At 37.6% G+C, this 15,377-nt stretch overlaps 2 protein-coding genes across 4 annotated transcripts in view; both read left to right on the forward strand.

Annotated features, from left to right (window-relative positions):
- The window catches only part of LOC111337096 (uncharacterized), a 47,286-nt gene that overhangs the window by 14,007 nt on the left and 17,902 nt on the right, over positions 1-15,377 (forward strand). For 2 of the 3 annotated variants that reach the window (XM_088762494.1, XM_088762495.1), the window contains exons 6-20: positions 377-619; positions 850-1,009; positions 1,394-1,504; positions 2,009-2,103; positions 6,834-6,896; positions 7,560-7,620; positions 7,704-7,748; positions 8,363-8,571; positions 8,911-8,967; positions 10,040-10,106; positions 12,358-12,536; positions 13,597-13,656; positions 13,805-13,871; positions 14,570-14,760; positions 15,252-15,308. In XM_088762494.1, coding sequence (XP_088618620.1) covers positions 377-619; positions 850-1,009; positions 1,394-1,504; positions 2,009-2,103; positions 6,834-6,896; positions 7,560-7,620; positions 7,704-7,748; positions 8,363-8,571; positions 8,911-8,967; positions 10,040-10,106; positions 12,358-12,536; positions 13,597-13,656; positions 13,805-13,871; positions 14,570-14,760; positions 15,252-15,308 — 1,665 coding nt within the window. Of the gene's footprint in view, positions 1-376; positions 620-849; positions 1,010-1,393; positions 1,505-2,008; positions 2,104-6,833; positions 6,897-7,559; positions 7,621-7,703; positions 7,749-8,362; positions 8,572-8,910; positions 8,968-10,039; positions 10,107-12,357; positions 12,537-13,596; positions 13,657-13,804; positions 13,872-14,569; positions 14,761-15,251; positions 15,309-15,377 lie in introns of those variants that run through there. The other variant, XM_088762496.1, reaches the window with a different exon arrangement.
- Positions 1-15,377, forward strand: part of LOC111337089 (uncharacterized) — a 102,547-nt gene that overhangs the window by 14,003 nt on the left and 73,167 nt on the right. The window lies entirely within an intron of this gene.

Below are 15,377 nucleotides of genomic sequence, written 5' to 3' on the forward strand. Positions count from 1 at the left end.
GTTTCAGGGAAATTGAGAAGATTCCGAGGGAGGTGGAGGAGGAACCTGCATTAGATCAGCAACCTATCTAGAATGATTATTTATATTTTAGTGTTTTAGACAAGCGGTATCTCATTACCATTACATTGTGTTTTGCGCACTTGGATTAAAGCGCTTGTTTTGAAGCCTTTGTACATCAAACTCCGTCAAAAGCTCCCAGTATTTTCTACATTTCCCTTGAGGCAGACTCGTTTTACATTTGTGATGATACCGACTTAAGGAATCACCATAAAACTCGTGTAACTACCACTAACACTTTCTTACTCCTTTTGCTACATTGTGCACCTTTAACTTTTTCCCATACGGTTTCCTCTCATATCAATATTTTTAATTTCAGAACAATGCCAGTAGCTGTTTAAATAGCTGTGAGTTCTTGACATGGCTGAAGTCGCCGTTCTTATCTAATGGCGATGGGTCCGTACTACAAGTTCCAGGGCCAGTGAATGCGACAATATTGAATTTCACATCACTCATCTTGCAATGGCCCCGTATCCTCAACACAAGTGGCACTGCTGTTTACTTACTTGAAGTAGCTTTTGATGGTGAACGAGCCAGATCTTCTCCCCACTATCCAAACCAGGTAATATCATTTCGATTTACGACAGTCATGATCATTGAAATGTGCTCAGCATTATAGACACTGTGTTTTATACCTTTTACAAATTAAGTTCAAGGTCTTGTAACTTACAGACCGAGTTTTTCCGCTTAAATTTATGGTTCAAACATCTTTATTGCCATCAATTTTTCTGTTTTCTTTCACTCCTTTCGTCAAAACTCCATTTTGAGACTTCGTTTATTTTCATTTTCTAGGTCAACGTCGAGTCAAAGGTTATACTCAAATTTGACCCTTGTATATTTACACCAAGTATAACCCAGCGCGCGGAGTTCAAAAACACTAATTTCCGGTTCAGGCTTCTTGTTCTGACAGAAAACTCCTCTGTAAGCTACGGACCTCAATCAAGAAGCATAAGTAAGTTAAAACAAATGTGTTGGTTGAAAGCTAAAGAACATCGCTCACCTTTCTGCTGCATCGTTAAAACCAATCAATGTTTAACGCAAAATACAACTTGAGATACTGCCATTTTATTTTTTCAATGTTTGAATTTAAAAAGAATATATCGCAATTTCATCAGATAAGTGAACTTGTCCCATCCTTTGCTAATTGGTTTCCTTAATTAATGGTTTTTTTTCTAATGGGTAAAAACTGTGCCGTTTTTTTTCTCATATAGACCTCCCTCACCTAGATAAGATATATTTACTTTTCTTTAGATTACCTGATACTCAATTAAAAAACTTTCCATTGTGGAAAAGCATTCACTTAGCTATATGAAGTATCTATTTTTATTCGCATCAGCCTTCCCAAAGCCAGATCCAGTAACAAACTTGACTCTGGATAGCCTGTGGTACGATGCTGACCACGATGGAAATAAAGTGCAGATGGCATCTTCTTGGATAGCGCCTAAAGGTTGTAGAATGCATGAATTAACTCGCGATTTATATAATCAGCCATCTTTTAAATGTAGGAGAAATACTAAGCTGATTAAAACGACTCTTTTTTTACTGAAAAGATCACTTAAACATTCGAGTTGCAATTAGAGTTCTCTGGGCTGAAGCACGGCTACAGAGCACATTTTGAAAATCTGTTGCTTTTTAACAATGGGTGATGTAATTGGTTCTTTGAGTTTTAAAGACCCCCTTTTTTCCATCCTCGATCAAATTTTAAAATATGAATTCATTCTGGAAGCTCTTTCTGATTAACGGGTTCTGTTTCCAATGCAATCTTCTCTAATATCGGTCTCCCCGTTGTCAGAAATCAATTCCCTTTATGTGCACAACCCTTCCTTCCTTGAGAATCCAAAACAGTGGCTGTAAATTTACGAAAAATACAAAGTTATAGCATTTTTTTGAAGTAATAAAGGCCAAAAACATGGGGTTGCTAATAGAAACGGTTTTTGGATTTTCTATTCAGGACAGGAAAATATCGTTTCAAACTATGCCTTGCGTTGGAATCAGGATTCTCAGTGCACCGTCCACGTAGGCTTTAGGAATGGAGAAACTGACGGGGTAAGCTTATGAAACAGTCTAACGGCATGTTAGAATTACCGTGGAGTATTTACAAAAAGATGTATTTCTTGAAAGGATACTCACAATATAACAAGCGAACTACTAATAATCGATAGAAGCTAAAGTTATTTAGGTGAAATCAAGGGAAAATGAACTCATAACAAATTCATGGTCTCTAGTAAGAAAAGTATTTATCAGCTGGGGGTTGCTAGGTGGTCTCATGATCAGAGCACTGCACACGCACGGGTCAAGGGTCTTGGTTCGAGACCTGGCCAGATCATTGTGCCGTGTACCTGAGCAAAACCATCTACTCTCACCATGCCTATCTCTCCATCCAGGAGTATAAATGGTTACTGGTAAATTTGTCAGGGAAACTTGATGAAATGTTGGGGGTAACCTTACAATGAAGGGCATCCCGTTGGGGCGGGGGAGGGGTAGGGGATAGTAATACTCCTAGTCGCTTTATACTCTGGAAACAGAATTTATTTCCTTCTATTGTGGAAGCTTCCAAACTGAGATGTTGTGAAAGTAGAACAAATAATTTTGGAATCGAAGTGACTTTAAAAATACTAACAGACTGTTGAATTATTCATGTTCGCATTGAAAAATGTTTGGAAAAGGAGTTCGAATATTTGAAGTGATGAATAGGGTTACCAAATTAAACAACTGGATGTCTCCATAGTCGAACAGCAGATCTGACGTAAAAGATTAAGCGCTGGAATGGAAGAATTGCCGGTTTGAATTGAAGAGTAGAGTGTTTGAATTGCAGAATGATTGTTTCAAAATGAAGGATTGCGTGTTTCTGTCGATAAAAAGCCTGTTTGAACTGGCCAATAGTGTATTTGAACTGGCGAGAAGCAGGTTTGCGGTAAAGAATTGCATATTGGAATAGAAGGATAGCATTTTTTTTTTTGAGAGAGCATGGCGCCCGGACGGTCGCCACTTAACTGCAGGGCATCTGTGCTATTTTATTTAATTTGCATCTTAACTTTGGATGCAACAAACAATTACGAAAGCGGAAGTCATTATCCAGCCATCCGAGATGATGAAGACGAATTTGCCATCGAATATTATCAGCATCGAAGATTATTAAATCCATGCACGTGGCACGTTTCCGACCGCGGCCATCTTGGTTTCTTCTTTCAGCGCAAGTTCATCGGAAAGAGAGTACCGTATTGCGCCTTCCACACAGCTCAGTTTAATATATCGCTACTCGTCGCACATGGAGACGTCCATCCTCATCCCGGACCACGAAACGATGCACCTAACAAACTGAACGCAAGCTCTTGTCAAACGACTGTCAAGAGTTCAAACGCTAGGACTTCGGATAACACCTGCCGCTTACCTACAAAACGCAAACCATGGCTGGCCCACTTCAATTGCAGAAGTATTATGGCTCACATCGATGAACTGAGGCTAACTTTTCAAGATATTTGCCCTCTATTTATCGGAATTTCAGAGACATGGTTAGACGACTCCATCTCGGACTCAGAAATTGAATTATCGGACTGTTCTGTGCACCGTCATGACCGGAAAAATCGTAGGGGAGATGGAGTGGCAATTTATGTACTGGAAAATGTGAAACACACTGTAAGAAGGGATTTAGAGGATGATTTTGAAGCCATTTGGATAGAAATACAACTGAATAAAGTGAAATATTTAATTGGATGTGTTTACAGGGCTCCAGACGAATCCCTCGAGGTTTTTAACCATCTAGATGATGTTATGAGGGATGCGACTAAAAACAATTTGGAAGTCATTGTCATCGGTGATCTCAACTGTGACAGTTTTAATACCTCAAGGCAGACAGAGAGACTGCTGGAATTTACCATGGTCAATCAGCTTGAACAACTGATAAAAAAACCAGCGCGTGTGACTTCGACAACAAGCACCCTCATTAATGTGTTAATCACCTCAACACCTAGATTGTTTAAAAAAGCAGGTGCAATCAATATTGCTTTCAGCGACCATGTATCTTCCCTGTATCTCAAAAGTGCTTGAATCGTTTGCCAACACTGATCTTTAAGGTTTTTTTTTTAATCACGACCTACGGTGTCATGCATGGCTCAGCGACTCGCCCGGACAAACATCGGATCATAACAACGCGCTCCTGGAAAGACAAAAATGTAAATGATTTTATAGCTAACCTGAAGCAAGCTCCATGGTGCCTGATTGACTCTTTCAACGACGTTGACGACATGTGTTCAGCCTGGGAATCGCTGATGAAATCTTTGATTGACCAACATTTTCCGCTAAAGAAGAAGCGTATTCGTAGACAGACGCACCCGTGGCTTGACAGTAGGGTTCTTAAACTCATGAGAACGCGCGATCAAGTACACAAGAGGGCAAGAAAGTCACGACTGTCTTCGGATTGGAATGAGTATAAATCCCTTCGAAACAGAGTCACCGCTATAAACAGAAAAGCCCGGAAGAATTATTTCAAAAACAAGCTCGAAGAAAACCGCAGCAAGCCCAAGGCCTTTTGGGACACAGTACGTCAAGTTTTGCCCTCCAGGAAAAACCGCACTAAGATCGACAAGTTAGTAGTCAATTGTAAAGAGCTAATCGATAAACATGACATCGCTAATTCACTAAACGAGTGTTTTACAACAATTGCTTCCTCACTGTTAGCCAGTCGGCAATCCCTCGGCTACCCTGCCGAGCTACAACAGACGGACCCTTTAGCGTTTCCCAGTCACAGCTTCAATTTTCGCGCCGTGAGTGAAAACGACGTTTTCAAGGCTCTACGAACCATGGACATATCAAAGGCCACAGGTGCAGACATCATTCCAGCTAAAGTCATCAGGACTGCTGCACCATACATCAGCAATGTTGTGGCTAAGTTATTCAACACATCTTTCAGAAGCGGCCGCTTTCCGTCCATTTGGAAAACGGCAAGAGTAACTCCCTTGTCTAAAGGGGGGCTCCATACCGAACGTGATAATTACAGACCAATTTCCATTCTTCCCTGTATCTCAAAAGTGCTTGAATCGTTTGCCAACACTGATCTTTAAGGTTTTACAGTAGACACCGGCCTCATCACTGACCATTAATTTGCATATGCCAGGTACTCGTCTACCACAGTCGCGCTCATCGTAGCCGTTGATTCATGGAAACTCGCCATTGACAGGGGTGAAAAAGTTGTCTGTACTTTCTTAGACCTAAGAAAAGCTTTCGACGTAATTGAACACAACATCTTGGTCAGTAAACTGTCAAAACACGGTGTCACTGGAAACGAACTTGAATGGTTCAAAAGTTATCTACAGGGAAGAAACCAATTCGTGTCATACGGAATTGTCGACTCCGAACGTCATTTAATCACGCACGGAGTTCCGCAAGGTTCGGTTCTAGGACCTACATTATTCAACATCCATATCAACGGTATCACCGACACTTGCACAGATAGCGAAGTAGTACTATACGCCGACGACACAGAAATCCACGCCAGCGCAAAAGATGTAAGTGCTGCAGAAAAACGTGTCAACAAAGATCTAGAAAGTACTGCAACATGGTGGAATCAGAACGGTTTAATCAGTTTATCACAAGAAATGCAAGGCTATGTTGATTGGATCAAAGCAAGCTGTTAAAAACACGCGAGTGTTACAGATTATCCTCAATGGAAAACCAATGAAACAGTCAGATCACTTTAAGTACTTAGGAATTTACCTCGATCATTGTCTGACATGGAGCAAACATGTAGCCTATATACAATCTAGGGTTTACCCTAAACTAAGACTGCTTAACAGATTTCATCCTTTCTTAGTCGCGATATTTTGCTCAGAATCTACAAGCAGACTGTATTACCTTTCTTAGACTATGGTTGTGTTGTATGGGGTGAATGTAGCAAAGAGAATGCCCAACGTTTAGAGCGCCTTCAAAACCAAGCAATGCGAATAATATTGCATGCTGACCGTAAGACATGTACTCAGGAGATGCGCGCCAAATTACAACTATTATCACTTCACAGTAGACACCTTTTCATCAAGCTACAGTATGTTTACAAGATAATTAACAACATCAACTGCCCTAAGCAGTTGACAGGGTACTTAGTGAAACGATTACAGAGACACTGTCGAGCCTTTAGAGATCCAACATTATTAGATCTACCACAAGTTAAGACCAAATGTGGACAAACCTCGTTTAAGTTCTCGGCTGCGAGTGCCTGGAACAAACTACCAAGAGAGATTCACGAGCTCACAACACTCGCACAATTCAAAGGCAGAACTTTCACTTACCTCGTAAACACGGACAGCGTAAATCATATTTGTACAAGTTAAATGTAATTTTTATATATAATTTATACACTTTAGATTTGTAATTGTAATTCTTATTGCTTGTAATTCTTTTTAACTGGTCACCGATTAATACCAGTCGATCTATATCTTGATCGACTGACCGGTTTCTTACCAGGATAAAAAGTTATTATTATATCATTATTATCATTATTAATGTTTTTGGATAAAGAACATGCAAATAACCTACGAATTATAATAGCATTTTTTTCCAAATTTAAACCAAAATTTCTCGATTAATATATTTTTTGCAATAATGATGAAGATTAATACGCAAATGATTTGGTAATAATGACGATTTTAATTTTAAGACCAATGATAATAATGTCACGGTCACCATAAAGAGCTAAGGGCAGCGCTCGTCGCAGAGCACCCTTAATCTGTGAGAAACGTGTTAAAAATATTAAAATTGAGCCCTTTGATATCCATTTTTCACAGCTTCAGACGCGATATACTATGTCCTTGTATGAAGAATTAACGAAATGTGCCCACAAGCTTGAGGTAAGAAAGAACGCACTGTAACGTCTAATCGAGACAAAGACGCTCATTTTGTGGAATTCTAAGAATCACATTTCCTGAGTGCGACGAATCTCATTCGGATGAGAAAAATTAAATTGCAATGATGCGCCATCCATGAAAGTGTCCCTTGAGATTTCGCAAAATCAAGTTTACCTGTTTTGATTCACAGGGTTATGTGTCGTAGAAGTATTGCAAAGTATAGCTCAATGATCTTTTCACGAAGATAAAACGAAGTATTGACCTCAGAACATACTTCCTCAACTGTTGCAGCCATAGTCGTCTCGTCCACGGAAACAACGTGCGTGACAGCCGATCACGTGCGACCTTACAAATACAAGTTCTCCAATTGTCAATGGCGCGATAATTTTTCATTTATCGCACGATATTTTGATTTCATAACGCGATAAATCTTATTTATCACGCGATAAAATTGAATTTAAAAATCGGATAACGTGCCCTCTATGGGCCACGGTATTTTACGGTGTTAACACAACATTTTTATATCGATAAAGACAGAAAGTCGTCACCTTCGTTATCATCTTCTTTAAACGAAGATAGACATCATTTTATTGAAAGCTACGGCTGTTCTCAGTTCGAAAGTTTTCATATTTAATTTTCAACTTTAATCATTTTCCTGTTTTGAAGGTCTTTACCATCATTGGCTGCAGTGTGAGCGTTCCAACAACTATAAGATACACTTATCCAGGTAAATTAATCGCATATATCATCTGAAATATAACCAGAAATAAGCTGAATGGGATTGTAATAAATTTTTGATGTCATTTACAGGTTGTCAAAATATCACAAGTTTTCCTAAAGACTACTGCTACAAATGTGAGTTTTCTCGTCAATTTAGTCACTCATAATTTTTTCACAATTGTCTTCAAATGTACCAATGCCGCCATTTTGAATCCTTCTCGGAAACGAACCACTCATTTTTTATGACATGAGTAAGTATTACTCTGATTTTTCCCAACGCGATCTCCAGTGCAGCAGTCCATGGGAATCGTTTGGTTTCTTTTGGGACCTCAGGTTACCAAGTTATTCTTTCAAAATGGCTGCTGCTGTTCGAACCGGGCTATTTGTTAATCGATGAAGAGTAGTAAACATTTTCCTTGATTTCTATATGCAGTGATAGAAAGTTGGTGCTGTATCCTCCTCCTCGCCTATCCTCCTCCTGTATCCTCCTCCTGTATCCTCCTGTATCCTCCTCGCCTAAAAAAAAAAAAAAAACTCCTCCCCTCTCGTCATGGAAATACACTGATTTTGATCGACCGGAAATATTGGCTGTGAGAAATCTGCTCTGCAAATTTGTGGAGATCAATTTAAGCGTTCCTCGCATCATCATGCGTTATACCAAAGAAGGTTATTTGAAAGATGCAGATAGAAGAGATGAGTATCTATGCTTCTTATTACTTAGGTTTTTCTTTACCATAAACTCTCCACAGTTGACCCTCCAGAGGCACCAGTGTCGGATAGGATGGCCACCAACATCCGTCTTGCAGAACCTATGACACCTGCACCGGACTACAGATTTTTTGCGTTGTTTACCTGGGACCCTCCGGTTTACCCATATAAGAACGTAACTGACTACTGGGTTAGATGGTCCGTGCAAAGTCAACATTCGGTATTCACGTTTAAGGATTCTGACACAGTTGTAAGTTTTTCATCTGTTGATTATTTGAAAATTATGAATTGTATGTCGAAAGTAATCTGGAAATTTTTTTTTTTTGCTATACTTCGCTCTGTGATTGTTCCAGAAAATTGGAGTAAATCTCTTTTTTCGTTTGGTTCTCATTTTTTTCTTAACACTAATTTCCTTTCCTTCGATTGGCTTTTGTTATTATTTTTGGATTGAATTTTTCAAAAAACTCAATCGAAAAGTTCTTTAAGATCAACTATATATGGCGCAGGAATCCATGAGTCAAATAATTTAAATGACTAAGTACTTCAACATAGGTTAATGAAAACATTTAAATTATTTTTTTAACTGTAGAAATCAAATAGTACGTCAATAGGTGATCTTTTGCCAGGGAAGACATACAAAATTCAGGTGAGTGGAAATTCTAATTGGAAAAGTTTTTGTTGCTGCGAAAGTATTATCAGTAGGTAAGGAATGTCAGGAAGACTTACCCTGCCACAACCAATTTTCGAAGCAAAGCCAGTGAATATCTTTTGCCTTCACTCGTCATAAAGACCATAAACTGTGTGTATTCCTGTATTTTTGCGTGTGAAGACTTTAAGCCAAAATCTTAGAGTTTGACTTTGGCTCAGTATTTGTCGGTGTTATCAAAATTTTACCCACAAACTTTAAAGTATATACTTAAAGTGCACCTAGACCCAAAATTTTTTTTTCGCTCAACGAAATAAGCTTATTTTTTGGAGTATTTCTGTGCAAAAATTTTTTAATTTGGTCAAATCTTTAATTTTCTATGCCCAGTCAAAATACGGAAAATCGGCCGCCATCTTGCCCCACGACCGAGTTTAAAGAAGAATGGCTCTAGTGGGTAATGTGACGTCAAATCGAGAACACGAAAGTCTGCATCTCACACATTTTCACTTGTTTGGGAAGATTGTCGTCGATATTGTCCGAAATATGCCGACTAGGTGTGTTGTATGAAGAATGTATGAAGCGCGATACCCTCTTGCAAATTTCGCACGTTGCTACATCCTTCTACAACACACTTAGTCGGCATATTTTCGGACAATTATCAACTACAACCTTCCCAAACAAGTGAAAATGTGTGAAATGCAGACTTTCGTGTTCTCGATTTGACGTCACATTACCCACTAGAGCCATTCCTCTTTAAACTCGGTCGTGGGGCAAGATGGCGGCCGATTTTCCGTATTTTGACTGGGCATAGAAAATTGAAGATTTGAGCAAATAAAAAAATTTTTGCGCAGAAATACTCAAAATAATAAGCTTCCTTCGTTAAGCGAAAAAAATTTTTTGGGTATAGGTGCACTTTAAGTAATAAGCATCCGAATCGCATGAAACATGCTACACGAACTAATGGTGTTAAGCTTTTTCTGATCATCCCGATTATTTGATTGAAGTTACTTCTCCTACAGTTTGTATTTCAAGATAAAACTATTTGATTCATTTCCATTGCCATTTTTCTCAGATCTACTCATTTTTTCAAGATGGAAAGCCTAGGTCACGATTTAGCGAAGCATATTTTACTTCTCCGGGTTAGTGATGAAAAACTGAAATAATTTAAATTAGAAATAAGAAAGTAAAGGCATTGGAGATTTTGAAGAGCTACTTCCCATACGATAACAACATACACCCAACTAGCATATAACATAAACACATGGCTTTAGTTTATAGATTTTTTTTTTAATTTCTGGAATCACTGTACTTAAAATCTCTAAACAACACCTGATATTTTCGAGACGTCTTTAGTGGAACATTAATTGAGTGAAAATTGTTCAGCTGCCGGGCATGCCACTAGGGGGTAGCTTTATGTGCTAATCAATTACTATTTGTTTCATTTTTTGCTCTTTTTAATTTTGGTTTTGCTTTTTCTTGTGACAACGTCACTGCAGTTTGGTGTAGTTAAACTTAATTTTGAATCTTTGTATTTACGTTTTCATGTGCAATAATTACTGACCAGCTCTTTGGAAATTCTGCCAAATATCCGCCAATTGCATTTCTTTACATCATGTTTAATTTTTAGATCGAAAGTAGAACGGAGCGGATAACTTAATTTACCCTTGCAATTGGCGAGCGAAGTTTTTCATTTGACCTAAGGTGGAACATTTATTTCCGCATTTTGTCCCTCGAGATTTTTCTTCTGCAGCAACCTGTTTTTGCTGTGAAAACCCGCTTTCAGGTAGTGGATGATTATTTTTTACCTTGCAGCCTGCTACAGCCCGGGAAAATGTTGCCAAGAGAACGAGATTGTAACTTCTCCAGAACAGTCGACCAATGAATGAAGCATTTTAATGATGCTAAATATTGATGTGGTCGCATGATTAGACAAATTCAAAACATGTCAAACTGATTTACAGAGTTAAAAAAAATAAAAAAAATTTTGCAAAGATGATCACATTAGTCAGTAAACGATCGCATCTTTGTTACACTTATCACCTAAGTACCTGTGACGATCTTAGTTTCTGTTTAAAATAAGAAAAACAACCGATCATTTATAAGTTTGGCTGGGGATTAATTATATTCAATATCATCGCGAGCCAGGCAGAGAAAAATCGACTATCACCCAATAATTTTTTGCGAGATGGATTCATTTGGCTCCGTGTGCCGCTTCAAAATCACAAATTTCGTGGTCCCAATCTCTTATTATTTCTCCTCTTTAGTACAACATAATCATTAAAACGGCCGTTTCAAAGACAGTGTTTTACGAACCGGTTGATATTACGTACCGTTACATCTTATGAAGACCTTAGCGAGTGACGCATTCCACAAAGTAGATCACTTTTCTTCAGTTTTTTTTTTGCAACATCTTTAAAATTCACAAAGAAAAGATGTTTTAAAAAAGAGTAAGAGATAAATTGACCCCTTCCTTCAATATTGCCTGCGAGCAACCTTAAATGAAGGCCACTTCCTTTTCGAGCGATTTTCAGGGCGCATGTACTAAAAAGGAATATCGCTTTTTTAGTGACAGACAGGTGTCGATCAAATTAACAATTAGCTGACCTCTTCTTCCAATTCAATTCCATGTTTAATCTTTCAGTCATTGGATTTCGGTAAAATCGAGCTGCTGATTTATAAAAGAAATTTAGAAGTTATCGCAAGAAACATGAAGAAAATATATCATGAAAATATTTTCATGGACCGAGCGTTTATCGTCGATTCAATAACTTGATTAGACTTGATGTGAGTGACATCTATGGAGTCAATTCGTATTTTATGGGCATTTCAAATCAATTCAAGCTTTTGACATGCCAGCTTTAATTAAAAAAAAGTAACAACTAAGTAGTGTTTATTGAAGTCCGAATGTGGTGACATTGTTTTCAATACTACTTTTATTAGAATGAGTTAAGAGTGGGTTTTTTTGTTAAGAAATGCCAACGCTGTGAGAAGTATTTGACATTGTCAGATAAAACCCGTCAACATTATTTAAAATGACTTCAAACTTCAAAACATTGCCAGTTAAAAAAAAAATATATGTATTCGTTTTTTTTAAACTTAAATGTATTCCATAGTCTGTAGACTGGTATGATTTTAATTGCAAAAATGCAATATTTATATATGTTAAGGTTAAAAAAAATTGTTTTCTTTTTTCTTTTTTTAAATTAAATGGATTCCATATTCCGTTAAGTAATATGCTTTTTAATTCTAAAAATGCAATAGTTATAGTTACTGTCCATTTCTCAAATTCTTATTAATCGATTGCAGTCGTTTCCTACCGACGAAGCATGACCTAACTATGAAATAAATGGCAGTAACAAATCTTATCTTTTCTCTTTGCACTTTTACTAGGTGTTGATCCAAACGAAGTAAAAGTAACCCATTTGACCGCTGGTCAGTTAACCGAGTCTTCAGATGGTCGCAGTTTCAGTGTTCTTATTTCATGGGAAAAGCCAATTTTTAACTACAGTTTGCTTGTTTACAAATTTAGTTACAAGGTCGACAGCAAAAATGGCACAGAAGAATTGAGGGTAAGAAACTGAATTGAGAACATGAAGATTGATATTTGCATAAATTGGTACCTCAATATTGACTATTATTATATGGCTGTGTCTCACAAGGACTGGGAACTACCGAATTCATGAATTTGATTGGCTGAAGTCAATATTGAAAAGGGTCCAGATTTTCCCATCTAGACCGGCATCTAGACCGGTCTAGAAAAAAAAGTACAAAGAATATAAAAAATTGGCATATAAGACACAGCCATATAATAAACATCTTATTAACCGAGCTAGGTCGGTCTGTATGGGAGACTTATAACTTCAAAACATTGCCAGTTAAAAAAAAAATATGTCTTTATTTTTTTTAAACTTAAATGGATTCCATAGTCTGTAGACTGGTATGATTTTTAATTGCAAAAATGCTAGATTTATATATGTTAAGGTTAAAAAAAATTGTATTCTTTTTTCTTTTTTTAAATTAAATGGATTCCTCGGTCGCTGGTACAGACCTCACTGCGTTCGGTCTGTACTGACGACCTCGGTCAAGATTCTCCCATACAGACCTTCCGCTTGGTTAATAAGAACTAATTAATATGGAAAACTTAGAGACGAGAAAGAAGGAATCGTATACACGAAAGATTACTGAATACCAACAAAGGATTGACCCAGACTACATTGGTGTTGAAGTCTGCCAAAAGTCAGACCACAACATAAAATGTTTTTGTATGCAAGTATTGATTATTATCAAGAGATTGTAAACAGTTTATAATCTCTTGTTGTTATGATTATCATTGCTGTTGTTTTTATCATTATTGTGTTTAATTACATGAAAAACTCCTACCTTTTTTAATAAGAAATGATTGGCCAAATGATTGAGGATCATGAGGTTAGAGTTATCTAGAGCTTAACTTCTTTACAGCAACCGCACACCATTCTTGATGGAATCATCAATACCTTTCAAAAAATAAGATTACGTTAGTTCTTTCACATTTTCTAATTTCGTGATTCTTTAAGTGAGAAGAATATAATCTTTAACTTTTGTTAATCTATTTAGCATTACCCTAATATTTATACTACGTTTGTTTCTCAGAATAACCAGACATACTTTAACATATCGGGAATACTGCATGGTGCACTGGTCAGATATTGGGTAGGCGAATTTGACTATTTATCATGGGTGGAACCAGGTATTTTTGATGGGAAGGGGGGTTAAGAATTTGACATGCCTCTCAAATACAATTCCAATTTCAGGGTTAAACGATCCATACAGCAGTTATCCTATCTAAACTTCTCTTTAGGTAACGCCGCATTACTTACACGACTGGATCAAAGGAGTGCAAGTGTTTCAAAACATCACAGCGCCTGGTGAGGATAAAAAGGAAAAGTCTAGATAAATGGATAAGTTACTGGTGATAGGAAATTACTCAAGATTTATATGAAACTTTTGTTAGGAGCGTGGCACTCGAATAAAGACTAATTGTGCAAGGACATGAATATCAGGCTTTCCCTTTGGGTTTGTGATTACCCTTCCCTACGGATCTGATTTTCAAATTTGCTTTACTGAATCGATGTGCTGTGGTCGACTACAAGTTTACCGGGATTTTGCAGGATTTCGAAAATAGCTCATATCATGATTCAGTTAGGTCCTCTTTAAGTAACAATCCGTGAAAACAAAATGCATAATAGTTATATTTAAGTTCACACAGCAACCAGATGGACAATCAGACATGGTGTGAGGCTACTCTTGTTTAAGGATTTAATGAATGTAACCGAAATCACATGTCATCGACCCAACGTTACGACACTCTTGTCTAGTGCCTTCATTAGGGAGGATCTGATCGTTGCAAGAGGAGGCCCCTTTAGATGCTCACTTATTAGCTGCCGCTTTTTCTGACGAGGTGTAAATAGGCGTTAGGTAATAAGCCGCCATCATCACGATTTGAAGGAGCGTGGGTGGAGTTGATATGCCAAGTTTCCAAACAAAGGCGCTGGTGGTAGCGGCGATTACTAGTGATAATTTTAGAATTATCCCACCAAATAATAGTGTTTTTTAATTATTTCAGTCCCGAGTTACCACGACACCGCGATCAAAGACATAAAGTTCGGAGAGTTCAAGCGCGAGCTGGGAACCAGCAGATTCTCTGTAAATGTCACGTGGACAGGACCAGTGTTCAATTTCACATTGGTCTCCTACAACATCGAGTACGAATTGACGGGATACCAGCCGCACAGACCTGTCGTGCATATAAATGTGGTATGATAATTGCCACTTATCTTGATAGGGTTTACAGTATTCATGTTCATACTAATTGCCTGCGTTACGAAACTTTTCAACAAGATGCGAGATTTCGAGTCGTCAAATGCGTTTTTGCGGTGTCGTCGAACGTGTGTGCTGTTTCAGAAATTTCTAAAGATCAAATTTTTATGATTTTGAGGCAAATTTACTTTACGTCATTCTCTGTTTTTATTGTCAACGAAAGAAAGGAAACAATTAGTTCTCGTATGATTCAGTGAACTGTTATGATATGCTTCGCTTGTCAGTGTGACAAATTGTGGCTTTGTTGTAAAAACAGTAAATGGATAATTCTATCATTAATTTTGAACCGACCATTAACATGTCTTATTCTAGTTGCTGTCCGATGGAATATAGGCGGGATGCATCTGAACAGCTTTAGATTTGGTTTCAATTATTTCTTTCATGAAAGGAACCTTTCTAACGTACCATTTCTACTTATTTGCATGCAGGATAAGCCGAGGATACTTCTATCGGGTATAAGACCTAAAGAATTTTTAACGGTAAAGGTAAGCTAGATTTGAACAAAGGTAAGCTAGATTTGTGATTTTCGTTTAAAACCAAATATTTTTCCTGGT

Source organism: Stylophora pistillata, chromosome 6 (assembly GCF_964205215.1).
Source record: "Stylophora pistillata chromosome 6, jaStyPist1.2, whole genome shotgun sequence".
NCBI lineage: Eukaryota > Metazoa > Cnidaria > Anthozoa > Scleractinia > Pocilloporidae > Stylophora > Stylophora pistillata.